At 41.9% G+C, this 18,500-nt stretch overlaps 1 protein-coding gene across 1 annotated transcript in view; it reads right to left on the minus strand.

Moving 5' to 3' along the window:
* Window positions 1-17,279, minus strand: part of rigi (RNA sensor RIG-I) — a 24,428-nt gene extending 7,149 nt beyond the window's left edge. Inside the window, exons 1-15 of the mRNA XM_083789642.1 lie at window positions 17,069-17,279; window positions 16,628-16,759; window positions 14,513-14,694; window positions 13,378-13,528; window positions 11,865-12,029; window positions 11,549-11,650; window positions 10,923-11,088; window positions 10,125-10,300; window positions 9,769-9,845; window positions 8,831-8,916; window positions 7,966-8,042; window positions 7,672-7,773; window positions 4,643-4,800; window positions 2,611-2,746; window positions 42-190 (exon numbers count right to left, since the gene is read on the minus strand). Coding sequence (XP_083645768.1) covers window positions 42-190; window positions 2,611-2,746; window positions 4,643-4,800; window positions 7,672-7,773; window positions 7,966-8,042; window positions 8,831-8,916; window positions 9,769-9,845; window positions 10,125-10,300; window positions 10,923-11,088; window positions 11,549-11,650; window positions 11,865-12,029; window positions 13,378-13,528; window positions 14,513-14,694; window positions 16,628-16,759; window positions 17,069-17,174 — 1,965 coding nt within the window. The 5' untranslated portion in view covers window positions 17,175-17,279. The remainder of the gene's footprint in view (window positions 1-41; window positions 191-2,610; window positions 2,747-4,642; window positions 4,801-7,671; window positions 7,774-7,965; window positions 8,043-8,830; window positions 8,917-9,768; window positions 9,846-10,124; window positions 10,301-10,922; window positions 11,089-11,548; window positions 11,651-11,864; window positions 12,030-13,377; window positions 13,529-14,512; window positions 14,695-16,627; window positions 16,760-17,068) is intronic.
* Between the last annotated feature and the right edge of the window lie 1,221 nt (window positions 17,280-18,500).

Below are 18,500 nucleotides of genomic sequence, written 5' to 3' on the forward strand. Positions count from 1 at the left end.
CGCACGCACGCACGCACACACACACACACACACGCACTTACATCAGCCAGTGCTCTGGTTCTGACAAACAGAACAGTTCTGGTGTCAGGTTCCATTCTGTACTTCTCCTGTAGAATGAACTGCAGGTCTGTCAGTTTGGGATTCTCATACTGACACCCGTTGGCCAACTCACGCAACTGCACCACACGAACTACAGAGGAGGAGAAATAATATAACAATTCATCGTATTAGATTAATGCAATATAAACTCTGTTTACAGTGAGTTTAATGTAAAGTAACTTTAGTTTTTTTCAACCAAGGTTCATGTTTTAGGTTGTTATTAGAGAAAGCAAAAGATTAGTGTTCATTTTTTTCATTTGCTGCTTTCTTTCGTTTTAGGGATTTTAGCTGTTTTTGACAGGGGGGCGGGGGCATTCGAGCATGGGGCTAAATATGTATTTAAAAATATATATATTATGGTGATTTATTTTTTTATTATTTACTATAGTCCTACTAGACCCCCCAAAAAATTACATCTGGCCACAGAAGATCACAGGATCTACTGAATGTGAAGGAGGCCTACTGGGGGGAAGCCACACTGTGTGTCATATAGGCTCAATATGCAGTTTGACACATTTAGTAGATCTCGTGATCCCTAAAACGAAAGAAAGCAGCAAATGAAAAAAAAAAAAAACACTTATCTTTTACCTTCTCTAATAACAACCTAAAACATGAACCTTGGTTGAAAAAAACTAAAGTTGTCCTTTAAATGTATAGCTCTCACTCAGCATTGCACCGTATATGCCAGAGTCAGGTGGAATTCAGTGGCCTTGCGCAGACTCTCTCGCTCACAGAGACCACATATATATCCATCCTATAGGTCTGCTTCCCTCTTACCTTTGTGGCTACCTTTATGTCCCACACAAAACTAGTAATTCTAGTTTACGTTAAAACAATATGCTTACTTTCTGTGCCTACGGTTTTAACTAAACTTGGAAGACGGGCCCATTTGGTTTCATGTTATGCTCTGAAGAGTTACATTTTGTTTGTTTGATTGATTGATTGATTGAAATATTTATTAACAGTTTGTAGAATTACAGTACATTTCAAGCACAAACTCAATACAAAGACTGTTAACTGTGAGTGGACGACCCAATTAAGCATTACACTTGTTTACAACAGGGTCCACATTGTTCAATTCATCAAAACATTTAGAGACATACAAATAGACATTTCTATGTAGTTAAAGAACAGAACAGGAATTCATCATATAGGAAGCAAAAATGGAAAAGATACATATACAGTGAGGGGAGGGGGGGGGCGGTGGGGGGGATTCAGATTTTACAGAGGCCAGTTTCGAATTGCAGCCATCCGTAGGTGCCCTTTGAGAGCGGTTTTGAAGGAGTCAAGGGATTCACATGTCTTAATGACTGTTGGTAGGGCGTTCCACATTTTGGTGGCATAGGAGCGAAAATAATTTAGTCCCTTGTTTGTGCTGAATCTGGGTTGTACATGGTTTGTTGCACTCCCTCTGGTGTTGTGGGTGTGGACTTCGTTTACATTAAGGAAGTATTTAGACAGGTACATGGGTATCTTAGTGGTGTATCGAATCTTGTGGACCAGACCCATTGCAAGATGCTGTACTCGTCGACCCTAAGCCATCCCAGCCTGTCAAAGTGGGCAGGGGTGAGGTGGGTTCGGGGGGTGAGGCCAAGTAGGAGCCTGACCAGTTTGTTTTGGGAGGTCTGGAGCCTTGTTTTAAGGGCCTTTGAGGTGCTGTGGTAACAAGAGGTGGATGCATAGTCAAAGAAACCTTGTACGAGGGCTCCTGTTAAGGTCTTCAAGGTGTTTTTGTTTACAGGAGATCCTGTAAAGGAATCTTGTTCTTTTTTGATTATGTTGGTGGCCATTTTATCACCGGAAAGATTGGCCTCCAGGATGGAACCTAGGTTGGTAATTTCATCTTTCCGTGTGATAATCAAGACTTGACTCTAATCAAGAAGCCATCGGCCTTGCTGAGATTACTATTTGATCCGAAGAGAATGGATTCAGTTTTTGAGTTGTTAAACATCCGCATTGTTAAATTTACAATAAGTCTACATTTACAGAATATAAAATAAATGTTATTTTGATCAACGTTTAACTGCCATTTACCCTATGGTTTTTATATAATAATGTATAATATATTTTTAGTTTTGGGTGCGAGAGGCGAAATCTCATCAACTGGTGGTCCGTGGCTCAAATGCTGAATAAATAATGGACCTTGACATGAAAAGGGTTGAAAACCACTGCTTTATTCTCTTGTTTTTATGTTGAACATTTTGTACTATCTGGCTCCCTCAAAGAATTGATCTTGTATCTCAACGGGATTTATTTGGATGAAGGCCAAGGGCTAAGGGTCGACGACCAATTACATATAATATTGGGGGTCCTTGACACAGTTTGAGCACCACTGACATAGAAACATAGGTTTTAAACAGTTTGAGCACCACTGACAGAAACATAGGTTTTAAACTGTTTGAGCACCACTACTGACATAGAAACATAAATGTCTGTTTTGTGTGTGCGTGTTTGCGCGCACACGTGCGTGTGTGTGTGTGTGTGTGTGTGTGTGTATGCGCTGTACAGTACCATCAAAGTACTGGGTGAGCTTGGTCTCTGTGATGTCATTTCCTGCCTGTTTGACTTCCTCCATGAACACACACAGGTACTCCAGAGCGTCTTTAGTCCTGGCATCCTCATGGATGATCAACGCGTCATTATACCTCTGAGAGAGAGACAGAGAGATCATGTGTGTGTTTAGTTTGTGTGCAGTGGGTGTGGGTTGGTGGGTAGGTTCTGTCACAATATTAAATAATCGTCTAATGGCAATTATTTGAGATAATCGGAAATTATTTTGTCTTAATCTTTATCCTAATCGTTTCCATGTTGACAAGTTTGCATACATTAAAAAAGCCTGAAATAGCAGATCTACAAGCATACAACGCAGCACGTTGTAAGTTGTAGATCTGCTATTTCCACATGTTTTTATTGTTTTTTTTCCCCTTTTTGTTCATTTATTTGTCATATATGCCCTGTGCATTTTTTTATTACCATTGTTCAACGCCACAAACACAATTACAGTGTTAATCAAAATAATTTGTGTGACAATTAATCGTCAACTTAAATTAGTAATGGTGACAGCCCTATAATGCAGTGTTTTTTTTGGCAGCAAATTTCTATTTTCGTTTAGTCATAGGCTTTGGAATGAAACTTAATTTAGTTTTAGTCACATTTTAGTCAACTGGAATGTTTTAATGTCAGTCTAGTTTTAGTCGACTAAATCTACAGTTGATTTAGTCGACTGAAATGTATTTTGGCGGGCCTTGATGCCTTCGTAATGGCTGATTTTACACTTGCTGAAAATAGCAGATCTACAAGCTCACAACAATTTTACACTTGCTGAAAATAGCAGATCTACAAGCTCACAACTGCTATTTTCAGCATGCAACCAAGTGAGGCATTACGAGTTACGACGCCATCAAAGCCTGCCAAAATAAATTTTTAGTCTAGTTGTTATTTGTTGACGAAATTGTCAATATATGTAGTCATCATAGCTTAGTTTTCATTTAGTTTTCGTCAGTGAAAAAAAGCTATCAACAAATCAACACTGCTATAATGGCGACCGTGGGTTAGGAGGTAAAGCGGCCGCCTGGGAAACGGAGGGTTCCCTCCCAGTTGTAGAAAGGAAATAAGTACTAAGCAGCGCCGTATCCGGCACTTCACAGATGGGGGGGACGAATCCGAACCGGCCCACATGCACGGGCGCGAAGCGCCCGTGCATGTGGGGCGATTCGCACGGGCGCGAAGCGCCCGTGCGGAAAAAAATCGGGTATTTGCGGTTATAAAGTCGTTATTTTCGGGTAAAAACGGGTCTGCACAGCAGAAATAGCCTAGTGCAAATCTTACCTTTTTGATGAGCCTGCCCGAGACATACACGGCTTTAACCAGCACTGGGCATAACATATAAACAACTTCCTGAATCCTATCCAAGTTCCCCCATAGAAATACATTGAAATCTCCACTATAGCAGAATCACACGCACTCGCACAACACTGACAGCGAGTCAGCGGCGGCCGCATGGTCCAAGTGCCTGCCCAATTTGAGGCTTTTTTATTCCCCGTGGCCGGCGGCCCAAAACGGTTCGCGGCCCCCCGTGGGCCGCTCCGCGGCCCACCGGGGACGTGTCCCCGGGGACCCCCGTGGTTCCTACGGCCCTGGTACTAAGTAATTAAGTATTTTCATTTACTTAAAGCTGCTATAAGCAATAATATGTCAAAAACAATTATTCCTTTTCTTTATTCAGACAGCCAGCAATGGGTAAAACGCTCCCAAACAAATGTAGTGTCTGTGTCTGTGACACATCTAGGGGCCGCAATCTGCATTCAAATTATGTTCCTAGAAGCTTTGTCATTGGTCAATTTGCCTGTCTGCTTCCTGATTGGTTAGTCATTGCGACCAGGTTTGTTTTTTTCGACCAATGACAAATCTTCTAGGAACATCTTCTGCAGATTGCGGACCCTAGATGTGTCACAGACAGAGTGTTCTACCCATTGCTGGCTGTCTGAATACCAAAAACAATAAAAAATTAAAAAGGTCATTAAAGATTTGACCTATGTCTCACCCTCAGGTGTTCCGTGTAGTTGTACAGAGCTCTACAGACTCGGCTCTCCTGCTGTTTGTCGTCGAGTATCAGAACTCTGCACTTCTGCTGAACGTCAACGATCCACTGCTCATACTTCTGAGAGCCATAGTCACTGTTCTGAATGGACGAGAGACTACCTAAGACACAGAGAGAGAGAGAGTGAGAGAGAGAGAGAGAGAGAGAGAGAGAGAGAGTTTCCATTTTTCCATGATCACTTAATGCAGGGCTTAATGTACAAGAAAAACAAATAGCATATAAGATAAGATAAGATATAGCATAAGACTACCGTATATCAGTCCACATGATTAGATCAGTCAAACCATAGCTTTAGATAATCAAGATACAAGATTACCAAAACAACAGATGCAGACAGACAGACAGACTTTATTAGGCATATACAGTATTCACAGGTTGGGGCCGAAGGTTAATCGAAAGGGGATTATTATTCGCACAAAGCGGCTGATGCGATCACCTCCTCTCCCTTTGACTTGCTGGCAGGTGAATTTTTAGGCCTGTCTTGAAGGAAGCCAGTGATTTGTTTGTTTTGAGCGATGGGGGGAGGGCATTCCACACCTGGGTAGCAGTGCTTTGGAAGGTGAATTTGCCCATATTTGTTTTATAAATGGGTGGCACCAGATCGACCTCGCGTTTGATGTAGTCATTCAGATATAATAGGCATGTATCAGTGGAGTGTGATGTTCTGAAACCGGATTGGAATTCGAACAGCAGATTGCGTTCGCTTAAGTATCTGCTAATTTGTTCATAAATTATTCTCTCTATGATTTTGGACATTGAACACAAGATAGAGACAGGGCGGTAGTTTCCTGTGTCTAATTGTCTCCACCAGGCCGAAGGCATGGGGGGAGAGTATGTTTTGCACTCCGTCCGTCCGTGTGTGTGTGTGTGTGTGTGTGTCCGTCCGTCCGTCCGTGTGTCCGTGAGCAGCTAATCTCGGCCACCGTTAACCCGGTCGATGCCAAATTTTGCACACACACTCCCTGGATGCCAACGATGAACCTCTGCCCCAATTTCCACAACGGCCTGTTATAGCGCCACCAGGAGGCCGCTTTGTGCAAAACAAGTTTTTGCACAGTACACCTACAGATTTTGTCCAAACATCGCGCAAATTGGTACACAGTCTCTCTAGAGCCATTCAACGAAACGGGTCTTTCAGATTTCTCAGACTCCATCCTGATTGGTTAAGATTGGCTTCCAAAGTTCACAGGAGTGCTCAGTTTAAAAAAAAATGCTGCAAATCATGAACACATAGCATGATTTCCGTCAAATTGTGCACGCACATTCCCACTAGGCCGAGGAAGAAATGCCACATGAACAATTTCAACTCAGCCTCAAGGTGGCGCTATAACTGGCCGAAAAGTGTTTTTCCCTCTAATTTACTTTTGTTGCCCTTTTATCCAACCACCAGATGAAGGCAAGCTGCAATGTCTACATTCCTATCCTGGTGGAGACCTGTGCCCAGAAGGGCACTTTTTCTAGTTTACTTCCCTTTTTGTACAGGGGGATTACTCGCGCCATTTTAAGTTCCTGGGGAACGTGGCTTTGACTGATGGATAGGTTTGAGATGTGGGTTATTATAGGGGCTATAGAGACAGCAGCGTCCCTGAGGAATCTGGTTGGTAAGTTGTCATGACCGGTGGCCTTGTTTGGCTGAAGGGTGCTTAGTTTTTTTTAGCACCCCTTCATTTGTTACTTGTTTGAATGAGAATGAGTCGTTTATAGCGCCTAGTTTTGCGTAATGTGCTTTAATGTGATCAGAACCGTACAGGCCAGAATGCGGGGGGAGTTTATTTACTAACTGTGTGGCAATATTGGTGAAGAAATTATTGAAACAGTTTGCTACTAGTAATTTGTCAGTGATAATGGCACCGCTTGATATAATACAGAAATTAGACGATTTCGTTTGGCGTTTGTGATTAATCTCTTTACTATATTACTATATGTTTTTTTAATTTGTCATGGATTTTTATTTTTGTTATATTCGGAATAGTATTTGTTTCTCAGTTTGATGGCATGTAATATATCTCCCCTCATCCATGGCTCTGTACGGGCCCTAATTCTCACAATTTTTGTGGGAGCAATGTTATCCAGGATAGCCAAAAACTTTATTTTGAAGGTCTTAGCGTCTTCCACTGAGGTGCAATGTAATATGTTTGACCAGTCTATTTCTTCTAGAGCTGCTGTGAGAGCATCATTGGAGTATTGTTTCATGGATCTTTTTTTAACGGTGGTATGACAGTGAACTGCTGATTTGTGAATTTTACGTGTGCAAAAGATAATGTTATGGTCACTCAAACTGCTTTTGATTACCCCACTTAGAGAGATTTTGGCCGGGTCGGATGTCAATATTAGGTCGATTGTGGAGTCAGAGGCTGGCCTAGTAACGTGCTTTATCAGTCGAGTGAGGTTATGTAAATTACAAAATCTGGAAAATGATTTGAAAATGTTGGTGTCTTTCCGGTATATGTGGGTATTATAATCGCCTAGAATAATTGTCTCTAAATTTCCTATTTCTGTTAAGTCCTCTTCAATATGGTCGTAAAATTGGTTTTGGTCTGGGGGTCTGTATATTGTTGCCTATTATTAGGCACATCCTGTCTAGGAAAACTATTATAATTAATTAATTAATAAAGAAGTATAATTAATATTGTTTCTTATGTATATACACACTCCCCCCCCCTGAACGGTCTCTGTCCTTTCTGATAATGTTATAACCTATCATTTCACTGTCGTTGGGGCAGGTGTGATAAACGGTATAATGCCGGTTGGTAATGTCAGTGATGATGATGATGATGATGATGATGATGATGATGATGAAGACGACGACGCTGATGGTGGTCCCAGTCCGTTAGTGATGGCCAGAGCAGAACTAACAGAACTACCGGTTTGGGGGGGACAGACAGACAGAGAATGAGTGTGTGACACGAGTGTGTGTGCGTGTGTGCGTGTGCGTGTGCGTGTGTGTGTGTGTGTGTGTGTGTGTGTAGTACCTATATCATAGACAGAGTTGGCCAGGGTTTCTATTCTTCTCATGAGGTCCTGGATGAGTCTGATGAATGGATCACCTTTTCTCTCCTCCACTTCCATGAACTCTGCAGGAACACAGGAAAAAATACTCACATTTATTGTTTTAATTAGGTAAAGGTATCAAAACCGAAATGTAGAAACACTGCGATATCTTCCGGAAAGCTTTGGAAAAAGGGAGAATAGCAGATCAACAAGCTCACAACATGACGCATTGTGACTGTGAACTTTTTTGTGCGTGCGTGTGTGTGTGTGTTTACTTTTCTCAGGTGTGTGTACAAATGATTGAAGCTCCTGGATGTTTTCCTCCACAGTAGAGATGACCTCAGTGTTTAGGCTAACAGACAGAACAGAAGTCAACGATGAGGACATTATTAAACGCTGCAGCAAACTTATTTTCAAACTTTTTATCTAATTGCGATCATCAGGCGATTATGTGATGATCTTGACAAGCCTGACAGTGGGCAAGGCACCAGAGCGGAGCTGCCTCAAGTATAAAAAACAATTGAAAATAGGAATCAGCGGTCCAGGCACCTTGGCTGGTAATCCTGTCTGGCAGTGTGCCGCGGGTTCGACTCCCGATCCCGACGGCCTTTACTGCATGTCACCCCCCCCCATCTCTCTCCCCATTTCCTGTCAGCATACTGTCTGTCCATAAATAATATAAAATAAAGGCGAAAGCCACCAAAAAAAAACAAACTCAAATCCAGTATACATAAAAAAATAGGAATTGAAATAATTCCAAAAAGGTAGCACATACAATTTTTTTTATAAATGGCGGACTCACATTTCCATTTCTTTATTGGCACACACCAAAAAGGGCGTTTCGGCTATGCAGCCTCCATCAGAGCATGCTCTGATGGAGGCTGCATAGCCGAAACCTTTTTGGATTTTTTTTAATTCCTATTTTTTTATGTATACTGGATTTGAGTTTAGCACTCCACTGAAAACCATTGCTGATGCGCGACCTCTTTTTCTCATTTAAAAAACAATTGACCTCAGAGAACTCAGAGACCTCAGCAAGTTGAAAGAAGTTTGACTTCTTTTGAAGTATGTTGTCAACATAAACGGATAAGGATTCTAAACGTACCGTAACTGATACAAATAAATGTGCGTGCGTATTACTTGGCACAGAGTTGACAGATGTTTTGAACCGCCTCGTCCTGGTTCTTGAAAGTCCCAATTCCTACTGATGCAGTCAGACCTACAATCTACACACACACAGAGACACAGAGACACACACACACACACACACACACGATTAGACATACTATGAAACATAAACACAGATACTGTAGGCTGAAGGCCGATGCATACTTCACTTTTAGTGCTGAAATAAATTCAGAGGCTGTTCTGTGTTCTATTAGATACCAGGTAAACAAAGACCTTAGCATCTGTATACATTAGGGATGCCGCCGATTAATCGATTTTCTGATTAATTGTCGGAGTCTCCGAAATCGATTTATAGTCAAAACATAGGCTAATAAGTAAGGCTGCATGATATATCGAACATGTACCTTCATCAGAGTGGAGTGTAGAGTAGAGTGTAGACTAGTGAACTGAACATGTTCTCTTTATATCAAGTACTTCATACCAGCCCCTTATGAAACTACTTCTCCCCAAATCCAAATGGATTTCATTTTCCATCCTGAATGGCAGTAACTAGCATACAATGAGAACTGAGAAGATCTCCACAAAGGTTTACTCATCAAAACTGATTATAAAACTGTAACCATCAAAGCATGCACTCAACATATAATGGTTATGTGACCATGGCATGTGCATAATATAATAAAATCTTAAAAGTTTTATCTTTTGTTTTTTTGGGGTGGGTTCAATTAATCGATTAATAATCGGCAGAGCTGTCGACAATTCGATTTGGCATCCCTAGTATAAATAACATGCTAAATTATACATTTCAACCTTGTGGTCAAGAAAAAACGAGAGAGAAAGATACAAAAAAACAAGCCTACAGTACAGTAGAACAAAATTACCGTCCACGGTGACAATATATCTTGAAGGTCATCATATCTAGGTCAGAGTGTGTTCCTCAGTTTGTGTACCTGTGGCAGTCTGTCTCCTGTCTTGTCCAGTTTGCAGTCCAGGTATTTTGACATGATGATGTTGTATGGATGTTTGCCTGTCAGAGGAAACACAATTTACAATTACAATTTACAATTTAGGCATTTAGCAGACGCTCTTGATCCAGAGCGACTTACATTAAGCAAAAACAAAAGCATGGCATACATCACATGTATAAAAAGTATCTATGTCAGCTATACATACTATACACACAACACACATATGACTACACACACACACACACACACACACACACACACATTACTTACAACTTTTTTTCCCTGAGACCACATACTATTAGTAAATATAGTGTCGTTATATTGCAGTATAGCTGCACCTGTAGTATTGTGACACTCGTCAAAGATGAGCAGTGAGAAACAGGAAAGGGAAGTGATGTCGTCTGTCAGCAGAGCGTTCACCACGATCTGAGGGGTCAGCACGATGATGTCATTGTTGTCCACGATAACGCTGAGTGACACCTCGTCACCCTGACCACCACAGATGCCCTGGATCCTAAGGGGGGGAGAAAGAGAGGGGGGGGGGTATTGTAATTTGATTGTAATCAGAAAATGGAACCCAGTATTTGAATATTTGAATTGTCTCATCCTGAAGATATCTAGGACGACTGTTTCCCAAACAATGGGCTCGCAGACAAATATGTATTGATTTGTGTAGATCTGCTATTTTAAAAGTAAAAGTAAGAGTAACTCAATGTTACAACACAAAAACATTATGTGCGTGTGATGTGTGTGTGTTCTGTCTCAGCTACTATGGGCAGTCTTGTCCATCTGGAGAAGGTGTTGTTTCATTTATCCCTAGGTGGCTTAAAAAACCCAAAACAAACATCCTGTCTAGTAGTGTCAAGTGATAGTATGTCAACAATGTGCTATATATATATATATTTATTTTTTCTTCTTTTCCCTCTGTGTGTTAAGCATGTGCAGCAGCTATATCTGGTTGGACCATATAATGTATAACCTAATTCTGATCAGTGTTTGGGTCTATTGTATTACGCCTTTTGTGCAGATCCAAATAAAATAATTCAAATGTGCATGCGTGCATGCGTGTGTGTGTGTGTGTGTGTGTGTGACTGTGTGTGCGTGCGTGTGTGTGTGTGTGTGTGTGCGTGCGCTACCTGATGGCTACGTCGGCCTCTCTCTGTCTGAAGTATTCCGTGAACAGCTTCAGCTGCTGGTTGAACACGTCCACCTTGGTGGCCATGAAAAGCACCTTTGACCCTTGACCTCTGGTCTCCAGGTGATGCTCACTGATCGCCAAGGCAACCACTGTCTTCCCACAGCCTGCGACGATCAAAGGGGCCACGACATGTTTTTTGAGCTTGTAAATCTGCTATTTTAGCGATCTTTCTGACCACGTTGAATCTTGCCCCTGACTAATCCATGGTTAAATTAACAAGAAACTAACTAAAAACAAAACAAAAAAATAAGCCATTTTCACAATGACATAAGAACTAAAATAGTAAACCCACGTCTAAAAGGAATTAAAACAAAAAAAAGAATTCAAGATGTCCACCCGGACATGCTGGCCCGAGGGGTTCAGGTCGGGTCCATCTGTATTTCTCTCGTATTTCACAGACTCGTGTCGGGTTCGGGTTTTACATTTATACATAATGGATGGATTTTTTAATAAGAATAACATATAACAGATACAAATTAACTGCTCTGCAGTTAAACATAGTAATTTTTTCTTAATACAAATAGTGTGTGTGTGCATGCGTGCATGTGTGTACTGTGTACGTACCAGTAGGTGCACATATAATGGTGTTTTTTCCTTCATAAACGGGCTGAGCCAGTTCAGTCTGGTATTTTCTCAACTTCTTCTCTCCTGTTCTACAGCCCGAGTCTGTAACACGCACGCACACGCACACGCACACGCACACGCACACGCACACGCACACACACACACACACACACACACACACACACACACACACACACACACACACACACACACACACGGTACAATATGAGGTTTCCTATTCCGACAGAAACCAGGTCACAGGTCACATTTGTCAAATAATCACAAAGAAAATAATAATAATAATAATTAAAGCAACCTGCTGGTGGCGCTGCAGTGCCTGGCTCAATGGCCAGTTGGTTGACACTCTGCAGGAGACCATCGTCCTCGTCGTCACTTCCATCCCGGTACTGGATGGACACCGTCGCCTCGACAACGCCCAGCTTCTCCTCGCCATCCTCTTTTCCCTGTGCTGGGAGGGACGCTAAGACGCCCGCACGCCCGTGCGCACACACACACACACACACACACACACACACACACACACACACACTAGAGATGTGAAATGATGACTTTTAGGACATATTCCATCTATAATTCCATTTGAGATGGGTGCACAGAAATGTGCACCAGTTCAGATAGCAAGGTTATAGACCAGGGATGTCCAAAGTGCGGCCCGCGGGCCAAATGCGGCCCACAGCTTCATACAGTACCTGAATTGTATTATGAACGGCTACCCTATGTGCCTTGCTTGTATGGTTACATTTGGTAATGCGACATATGGCTGAAAAAAACCATTGATATTAAATATTGATTACGATAGTTGAATAGAATCGTTTAAAAATATGTGACTTTGTTATAGTCCAACGGTACATTATGTTAGGAGATGTAGTTGGCCCTTGGGTGTTATTTTCTAATATGGCCCCGTTTGAAAAAAGTTTGGACACCCCTGTTATAGACCGTAACATAGGCCAAACTGCCGTTCCCCACTGTGCTTTCTGATCATCATACGGCCAATGGCTTCCCCTTTGCATTCTGCCAGTTCTATCCCCACCCGCGACGGCGTTCCACGAGCCTCCACGCCCCTCACGTGACATTGATCTGTCCTCTTGTCACCATCGATCACGAGGACGTCCCACACTAACATACGTGGATGTACTCCGACGCAGGAGGAGCGCAAAGTACCAACAAACTGGCCAGATGTATGGAGAACCGGGATGACTGGAAGTGACAATGGAGGGCTTGTCTTGAGGACGACCTAGAGAAGCTATGGCCGATCACGAGACACACACGTCGACGCAGTGCAAGGCTTTTTTTAAATTCTTTTTTTGGTCTTTTTTTTTAGGTTAGATGTGAGCACGCCAAAGGCGCGTGAACCTCTAGTAGGCCTACAAATGGCGATGATTGCCCCCGAAAAAGGAGCACGGCGGTGACGTGTTGGCGGTCTGGTAGCCTCGGGGAACGCAGGCGTTTTGTTTTCAAAAGAAAATAAAAGAAAAAAAGCCTGGGCAAACGAGACAGGACAAATGTCATAGATGTGGGAGTAAACCATGCATTTCACGAACCAATAACAGTGCAGAGGGGCGTCACTCCAAATTTGGTGACGTTGTTGTTCTCTGCTGTGTCCAATGTGGAGCGGGGGCTAGGGGGCGGGGGTACAGATCTGTGAACCAATAGGATTCACTGGTTGTTTTCGCCGGCAAATTTGAAACCGCCCCCTTTGGACCAGAAATCACACATTCTGGGGCAGGATAGTGGTCTGGTTGATGTGTGTGTGTGTGTGTGTGTGTGTGGTTGTATTGTGACATAGTGGAATATGGAGGTGTACTTACCGTCATCTGGGTCCAGCAGCCTCAGGGCGGGGAAGGACTCACACTCGATCAGAGCTGTTTTGAGCAGTTTGAACCAGTTGACACAGTCTGTCCTCTTTAGACACTCTGTTAACAGCACTGCTGCTGCTATATCGCCTACCCTTTCCTCCCTCTGAGGAGAGGAAACAAGGAGAGAGAGACAAACAGCAAAGTCTGTCGGGAATATGCCTCGAACCTGTGATGTGCATTAGGAGCTTAGGTGCCCGGTGACAAGCACTAGTTGAACTTGGCCAAAGCCAGTTGAGGCATTACATTTAGCTTGACTCGGTTCCACAGATTAATATTGTGAAATAAATGGTGCATTTAAATAGCGCTTTACATTGTGCATCACATTCCCCCATTCACGCACATTCATACATGGATGGTGGTGGAAACCATGCAAGGGCTGCACATCGGAAGCAGTTAGGGGTTCACAGAGCCTTGCTCAAGGACACTTCGACACTAACTCTGGGGGAGCCCAGGTTCGAACTGGGAACTGATTGGAGGGGAATATATTATTCCCCATATGTTTCATATTCACTAATTACCTATTTTTTTTAAATCTTTTTAACATGTTGTTCTCAAACTGTTCTTAAACTCCATATATGGTCTCAGACCCCAATGCTGACTGCAAATAGGTCTCCAAGGAACCCCTTATCAAGAAGGCACTGTCAGAGACCTGTTGGGGAGGCACAGGCATCTATGCTGCATGTAATCACTCACACAGCACACTCCCCTGCCTTCTCCAAGGTCGTGACACTGCTACGTTTTGCTACATCTATCAATGGGCTTTGTACTTTGCACGGCTAGGTGAGCAACCAGTTTGAACCAGCTCATGCCATGTATGTACAGGATCCACCCATTTTTCAGATAATGTGCTCTCAATATACTCAATGCAATGTCCATTTATTTCATGTGGCCCTGACGACTCCTTCAGAACGGTCGTGACTTCATAATTTGTACAGTACATCTTACTTGTGGAATAAATATTCCCATCAGCCCAGACTTTTCTCAAGTACTTTTATTGACTTATCTTGTGCATTAAAAAACCCCTTGCGGTCCCCAACCGGTCACTCTACCCCTGAATCACTGCCCTACCTACACACACACAGCTTACGTTCTGTATGGCCTCACGGTCTCTCTCCATCAGACAGTCTTGCAGGTGAAGCAGCAGGTCGGATGGCTTGATCAGGTGTATGAAGGATGGTTCTATTTTGCCAAGCAAAATCTTGTGTTCTTTAATGCCATCTAGTGGAGAAAAGTCCCAGTGCTGCAGCGCTTCGTATAGACCTGTATATCCTGCACGCACGCACACGCACACGCACACACACACACACACACACACACACACACACACACACACACACACACACACACACACACACACACACACACACACACACACACACACACACACACACACACACACACACACACACACACACACACCTTCTTAAAAACTGCCTGGCAGTTGGCTTGTGTCGGGAGTTAGCCCGAGACCCTGTGGGTCGCCGTCGTCCTTCCTGCTGGTGGGCCCGTCAGGTGGACGACAGGTGGCTCGGTTGGGCGAGGGTGACCCGTAATTGTCCCAGAATGTGAGCATATTTGACCATATATGGGCAGGAGAGTTGTCAGACTTAACATGCCCATCTGTGGAGATCACTTGTGGAAATCAGATTGGATAGAACCGATCTCCTAACCCCTAAATCGACTTCCATCTCAACAGTTCAAAGAATAGTTTTGTCTAGCACATTTTCTCCTATAACATATTAAACATACAATTAAAAAGCATTGGCATATACTCTCCAGTGACCCTTCTATAGGTAAAACCTTTTCTACTCCTCCTATCTTTGCAAATAAAAGGTCTAAGAACCTAATAGACAAACTTGTTAAAAATGATATTCATGTACAGCCTCAACATTTCAGGGCCTCACTACCCTCAGGTAACTTCCCATGTAACAACTGTCTTAACTGCAACGCCATGATCAAAGGGGAGGATTTTTTACATCCTCACACAGGTAAAAAAGAAAAAAAAGTAAAAGGGAGAATCACTTGTAGAACAAAGACATTTGTCTATCTCCTAAAATGTCCCTGTGGCTTTTGCTATATAGGAAAAACTAAACCAGAATTAAGAACCAGAATCACTGAACAAAAAAGCAATATCAGGACAAAAGAAGAAAAATCCCTTATAGCTAGACACTTCAATAGCACTGGACATGACATATGTACCCTGAGGTTTCAAGGCATAGAATTGATCAACCCTTTAAAGAGAGGTGGGGACAGAGATCGGTTATTATTGCAACGTGAAGCATTTTGGATCCATTTCACAACACTGTATTTCCTAAAGGTCTAAATGAAGAATTGATGTTAAACTGTTTTCTATGAATAACCTTTCTTGTAATGTGGATTCTGAAATAAGACAATGATTTCTTATAATATGTATGTTCACTACTATGTATGTCTTTAATAATGTGACACGGCTGTATAGTCCCTTCTAATTGAAAATAATAATCTATATATCTATGTCATTTCCGTTGCTACTGCCAATTTTGACACCGACTAGGCCTGTGCGCCGAAACGCGTTTGTCTGTCTGGTATGACTGCTGCTGCGGAGCACTATCTTTATTAATAAAGAATCTTACTCGACTGGAAGTGTGGATTTAATTCATTTTCTATATGTTCTTTTGGAATCTGCACCCAGCACACGCCTGAAACTATATAAAACTGTCTGAGTAGAGCGGGCCTTTTCCCCTGTATGGTAGGCCTCAGGTCTACCATTCTGAAATGTAATTTAATATCATTTGGACAGCTGGACAGCTGTTGGCCCGGTTTCCCAAAGGCGTCCTTTGGGAAACCGGGCCAACATTTCCAATCAAACAATTAACACAATGATCAAAATCTACAAAGTAACTAGTAGGCTAACTAAAGACTTGCTATTTTCAAACAGCCAAAATAGGACTGAAGTGGTTAATGTAGGCCTATGTCTTTTAATAATAATCAAAATATACAAAACTAGTAACTAACGTTTTCAAAAAAAGTAGTGGAGTAAAAGTACAATATTTCAATCCGAGATGTAGTGGAGTTTCTACTCCAAAGATATTGTAAATACTCAAATAAAGTACTATACGTAACTACTGTAGTTACGTATAGTAAGTACATCTTCATTACTTTTCATCTCTGATTATTGTCATAATTAAAAATAATACAAATATGTGTAATGTGCGAGTGTTACCAGCAGAGTGCAGTGTGTCCAGCAGGGCGCGGTACCATCCTGGAGTCTCCAACACACACACTTTGTCCAAGAGACAATCAGCTGCCTTGGACACCGAGTTGTCTTCTAATGATGATATCAGCTCTAACACATCTGACACACACGCACAGTAAAATTGGTCAATCATTTATCAGCCCGACCTTTCATTCAGCTGCAATAAAGTGATGCACACATTTACCATAATAAATGTGTTCATCACTTACGTTGCAGCTGAAATGTGGGGATGAATTTAACATCGAATAGCTTACTATTACAACTGATTAAAACTGCAAACGTACTAGTAGGCTCTAAAGCTGTCAAAATAGCAAAGAGTACAAATGCACATTATGACACTGACTGATTCGATATCAATGAATAAATTGTGACATACTGACAAACGCATAGGCTATTTTAACATCTTACCTTGGTCCAGGTATTCAGACATAAATTCACGGATATATGACGGTCTTACAATATCAACGAGGTATTTTCTATAACGACGCAGGTTTGTTTTCTCTTCGTCAGACATGCTGACGATGTAGTGAACATTAATAAATAATGAATAAATAAAAAGTAATCTTATCGTATCTTATCTACGGGGTAATATAACTGTAAGTTTGTCGATAACAACACGTCGCGTAATGTCTGCTGCCTGTTGTGTTTGTTGGCTGAACTTCGGACTCACTCAGTGAGACGGGTGAGTCGCTGAGCGATTCAACGAACGATTCACTGAACGACTCAACGAATCCTCCTCCTTAGTGTCGCCAGATTTTGCGAGAATAACAAGAAAACCCCAGGTCTTTTTATTTTGTTTTGAAAACAAAACGCATAAATAAAAGCAAGTCCAAATCTATGCCATGTGAGCACTTAAAAGTCCCAAACATATTAATTTATACATTTTGGCAATTTCAAAATAGCCAATCTACAAGCTCAAAACGTGTAAAATATTGTAACACAAATCGGGGTCCATGGCACAAAATATTTTCGGATGGGGGTCCATACTCCATAGACCAGTGGTCCCCAAAGTGGGACAAATACATGGTTTAAACTCTGCCAGTCTAACCACCGATCCGACACAGGGGTAAAGGGGTTGACACTATGGCAGGTAAATAAAATGTTGGGGCATGTCGCACGTGGAGTTTGCTTTAGAGTTGCCCAAACTGCAAGTGCACATTTGAGTGAGAAGTCTGCTATTCACAACATGATAAAATAAGTAATTTTGTTCTTTTTAATATAAATATTATTCGAGTCCAAATTAACAACTACACTTTAGAAACAACAAACAAGTCCAATCAGTGTATTTACAAGCAACTTCACTTCACAGAAAGACAAGCCCATGGTCGCTTATAAAGTTATAATAAGCAGACATGGCAACACTGCTCCTCGTTGGTTGAATCGTCCCGATGAGTCGACTCCAGAGGCGTTCGTACGGAAATGTCCGGAAACTGCCGAGCCGTCTTGAAAGCCCCGAAGGCTGTGAGCTGGGAAAGGAAAACGAAAGTAATGACTGCAGTAAAGAAACGAAACTGCTGAGCTACAGTAAAACAGTACCTTGTTGCGGGGGTTTCCAAAGAATGAATGACTTGGTATTATTATACGTTCATAAATAATCTTCAGCTATTAAACTATTAATATGTAACATTAATAGTGTAAATGTTTAACAATCTGGATTTTTTTTTAATACCTAAAAAAAATCTAAAGGCCAAATCCCATTTAAAAATGTAAAAGAAAAATCAAAACATGTTCAGTAAATTGTGTAAATAAGTGAAAATATCATATCTGCGCCATTGTGATCTCACAGTCATCACAATGGTGCATTGATGATGATGTGAGCTTGCAGATCAGCTATTTCAAT

Source organism: Protomyctophum parallelum (assembly GCF_964188405.1).
Source record: "Protomyctophum parallelum genome assembly, chromosome: 18".
Classification (NCBI taxonomy): domain Eukaryota; kingdom Metazoa; phylum Chordata; class Actinopteri; order Myctophiformes; family Myctophidae; genus Protomyctophum; species Protomyctophum parallelum.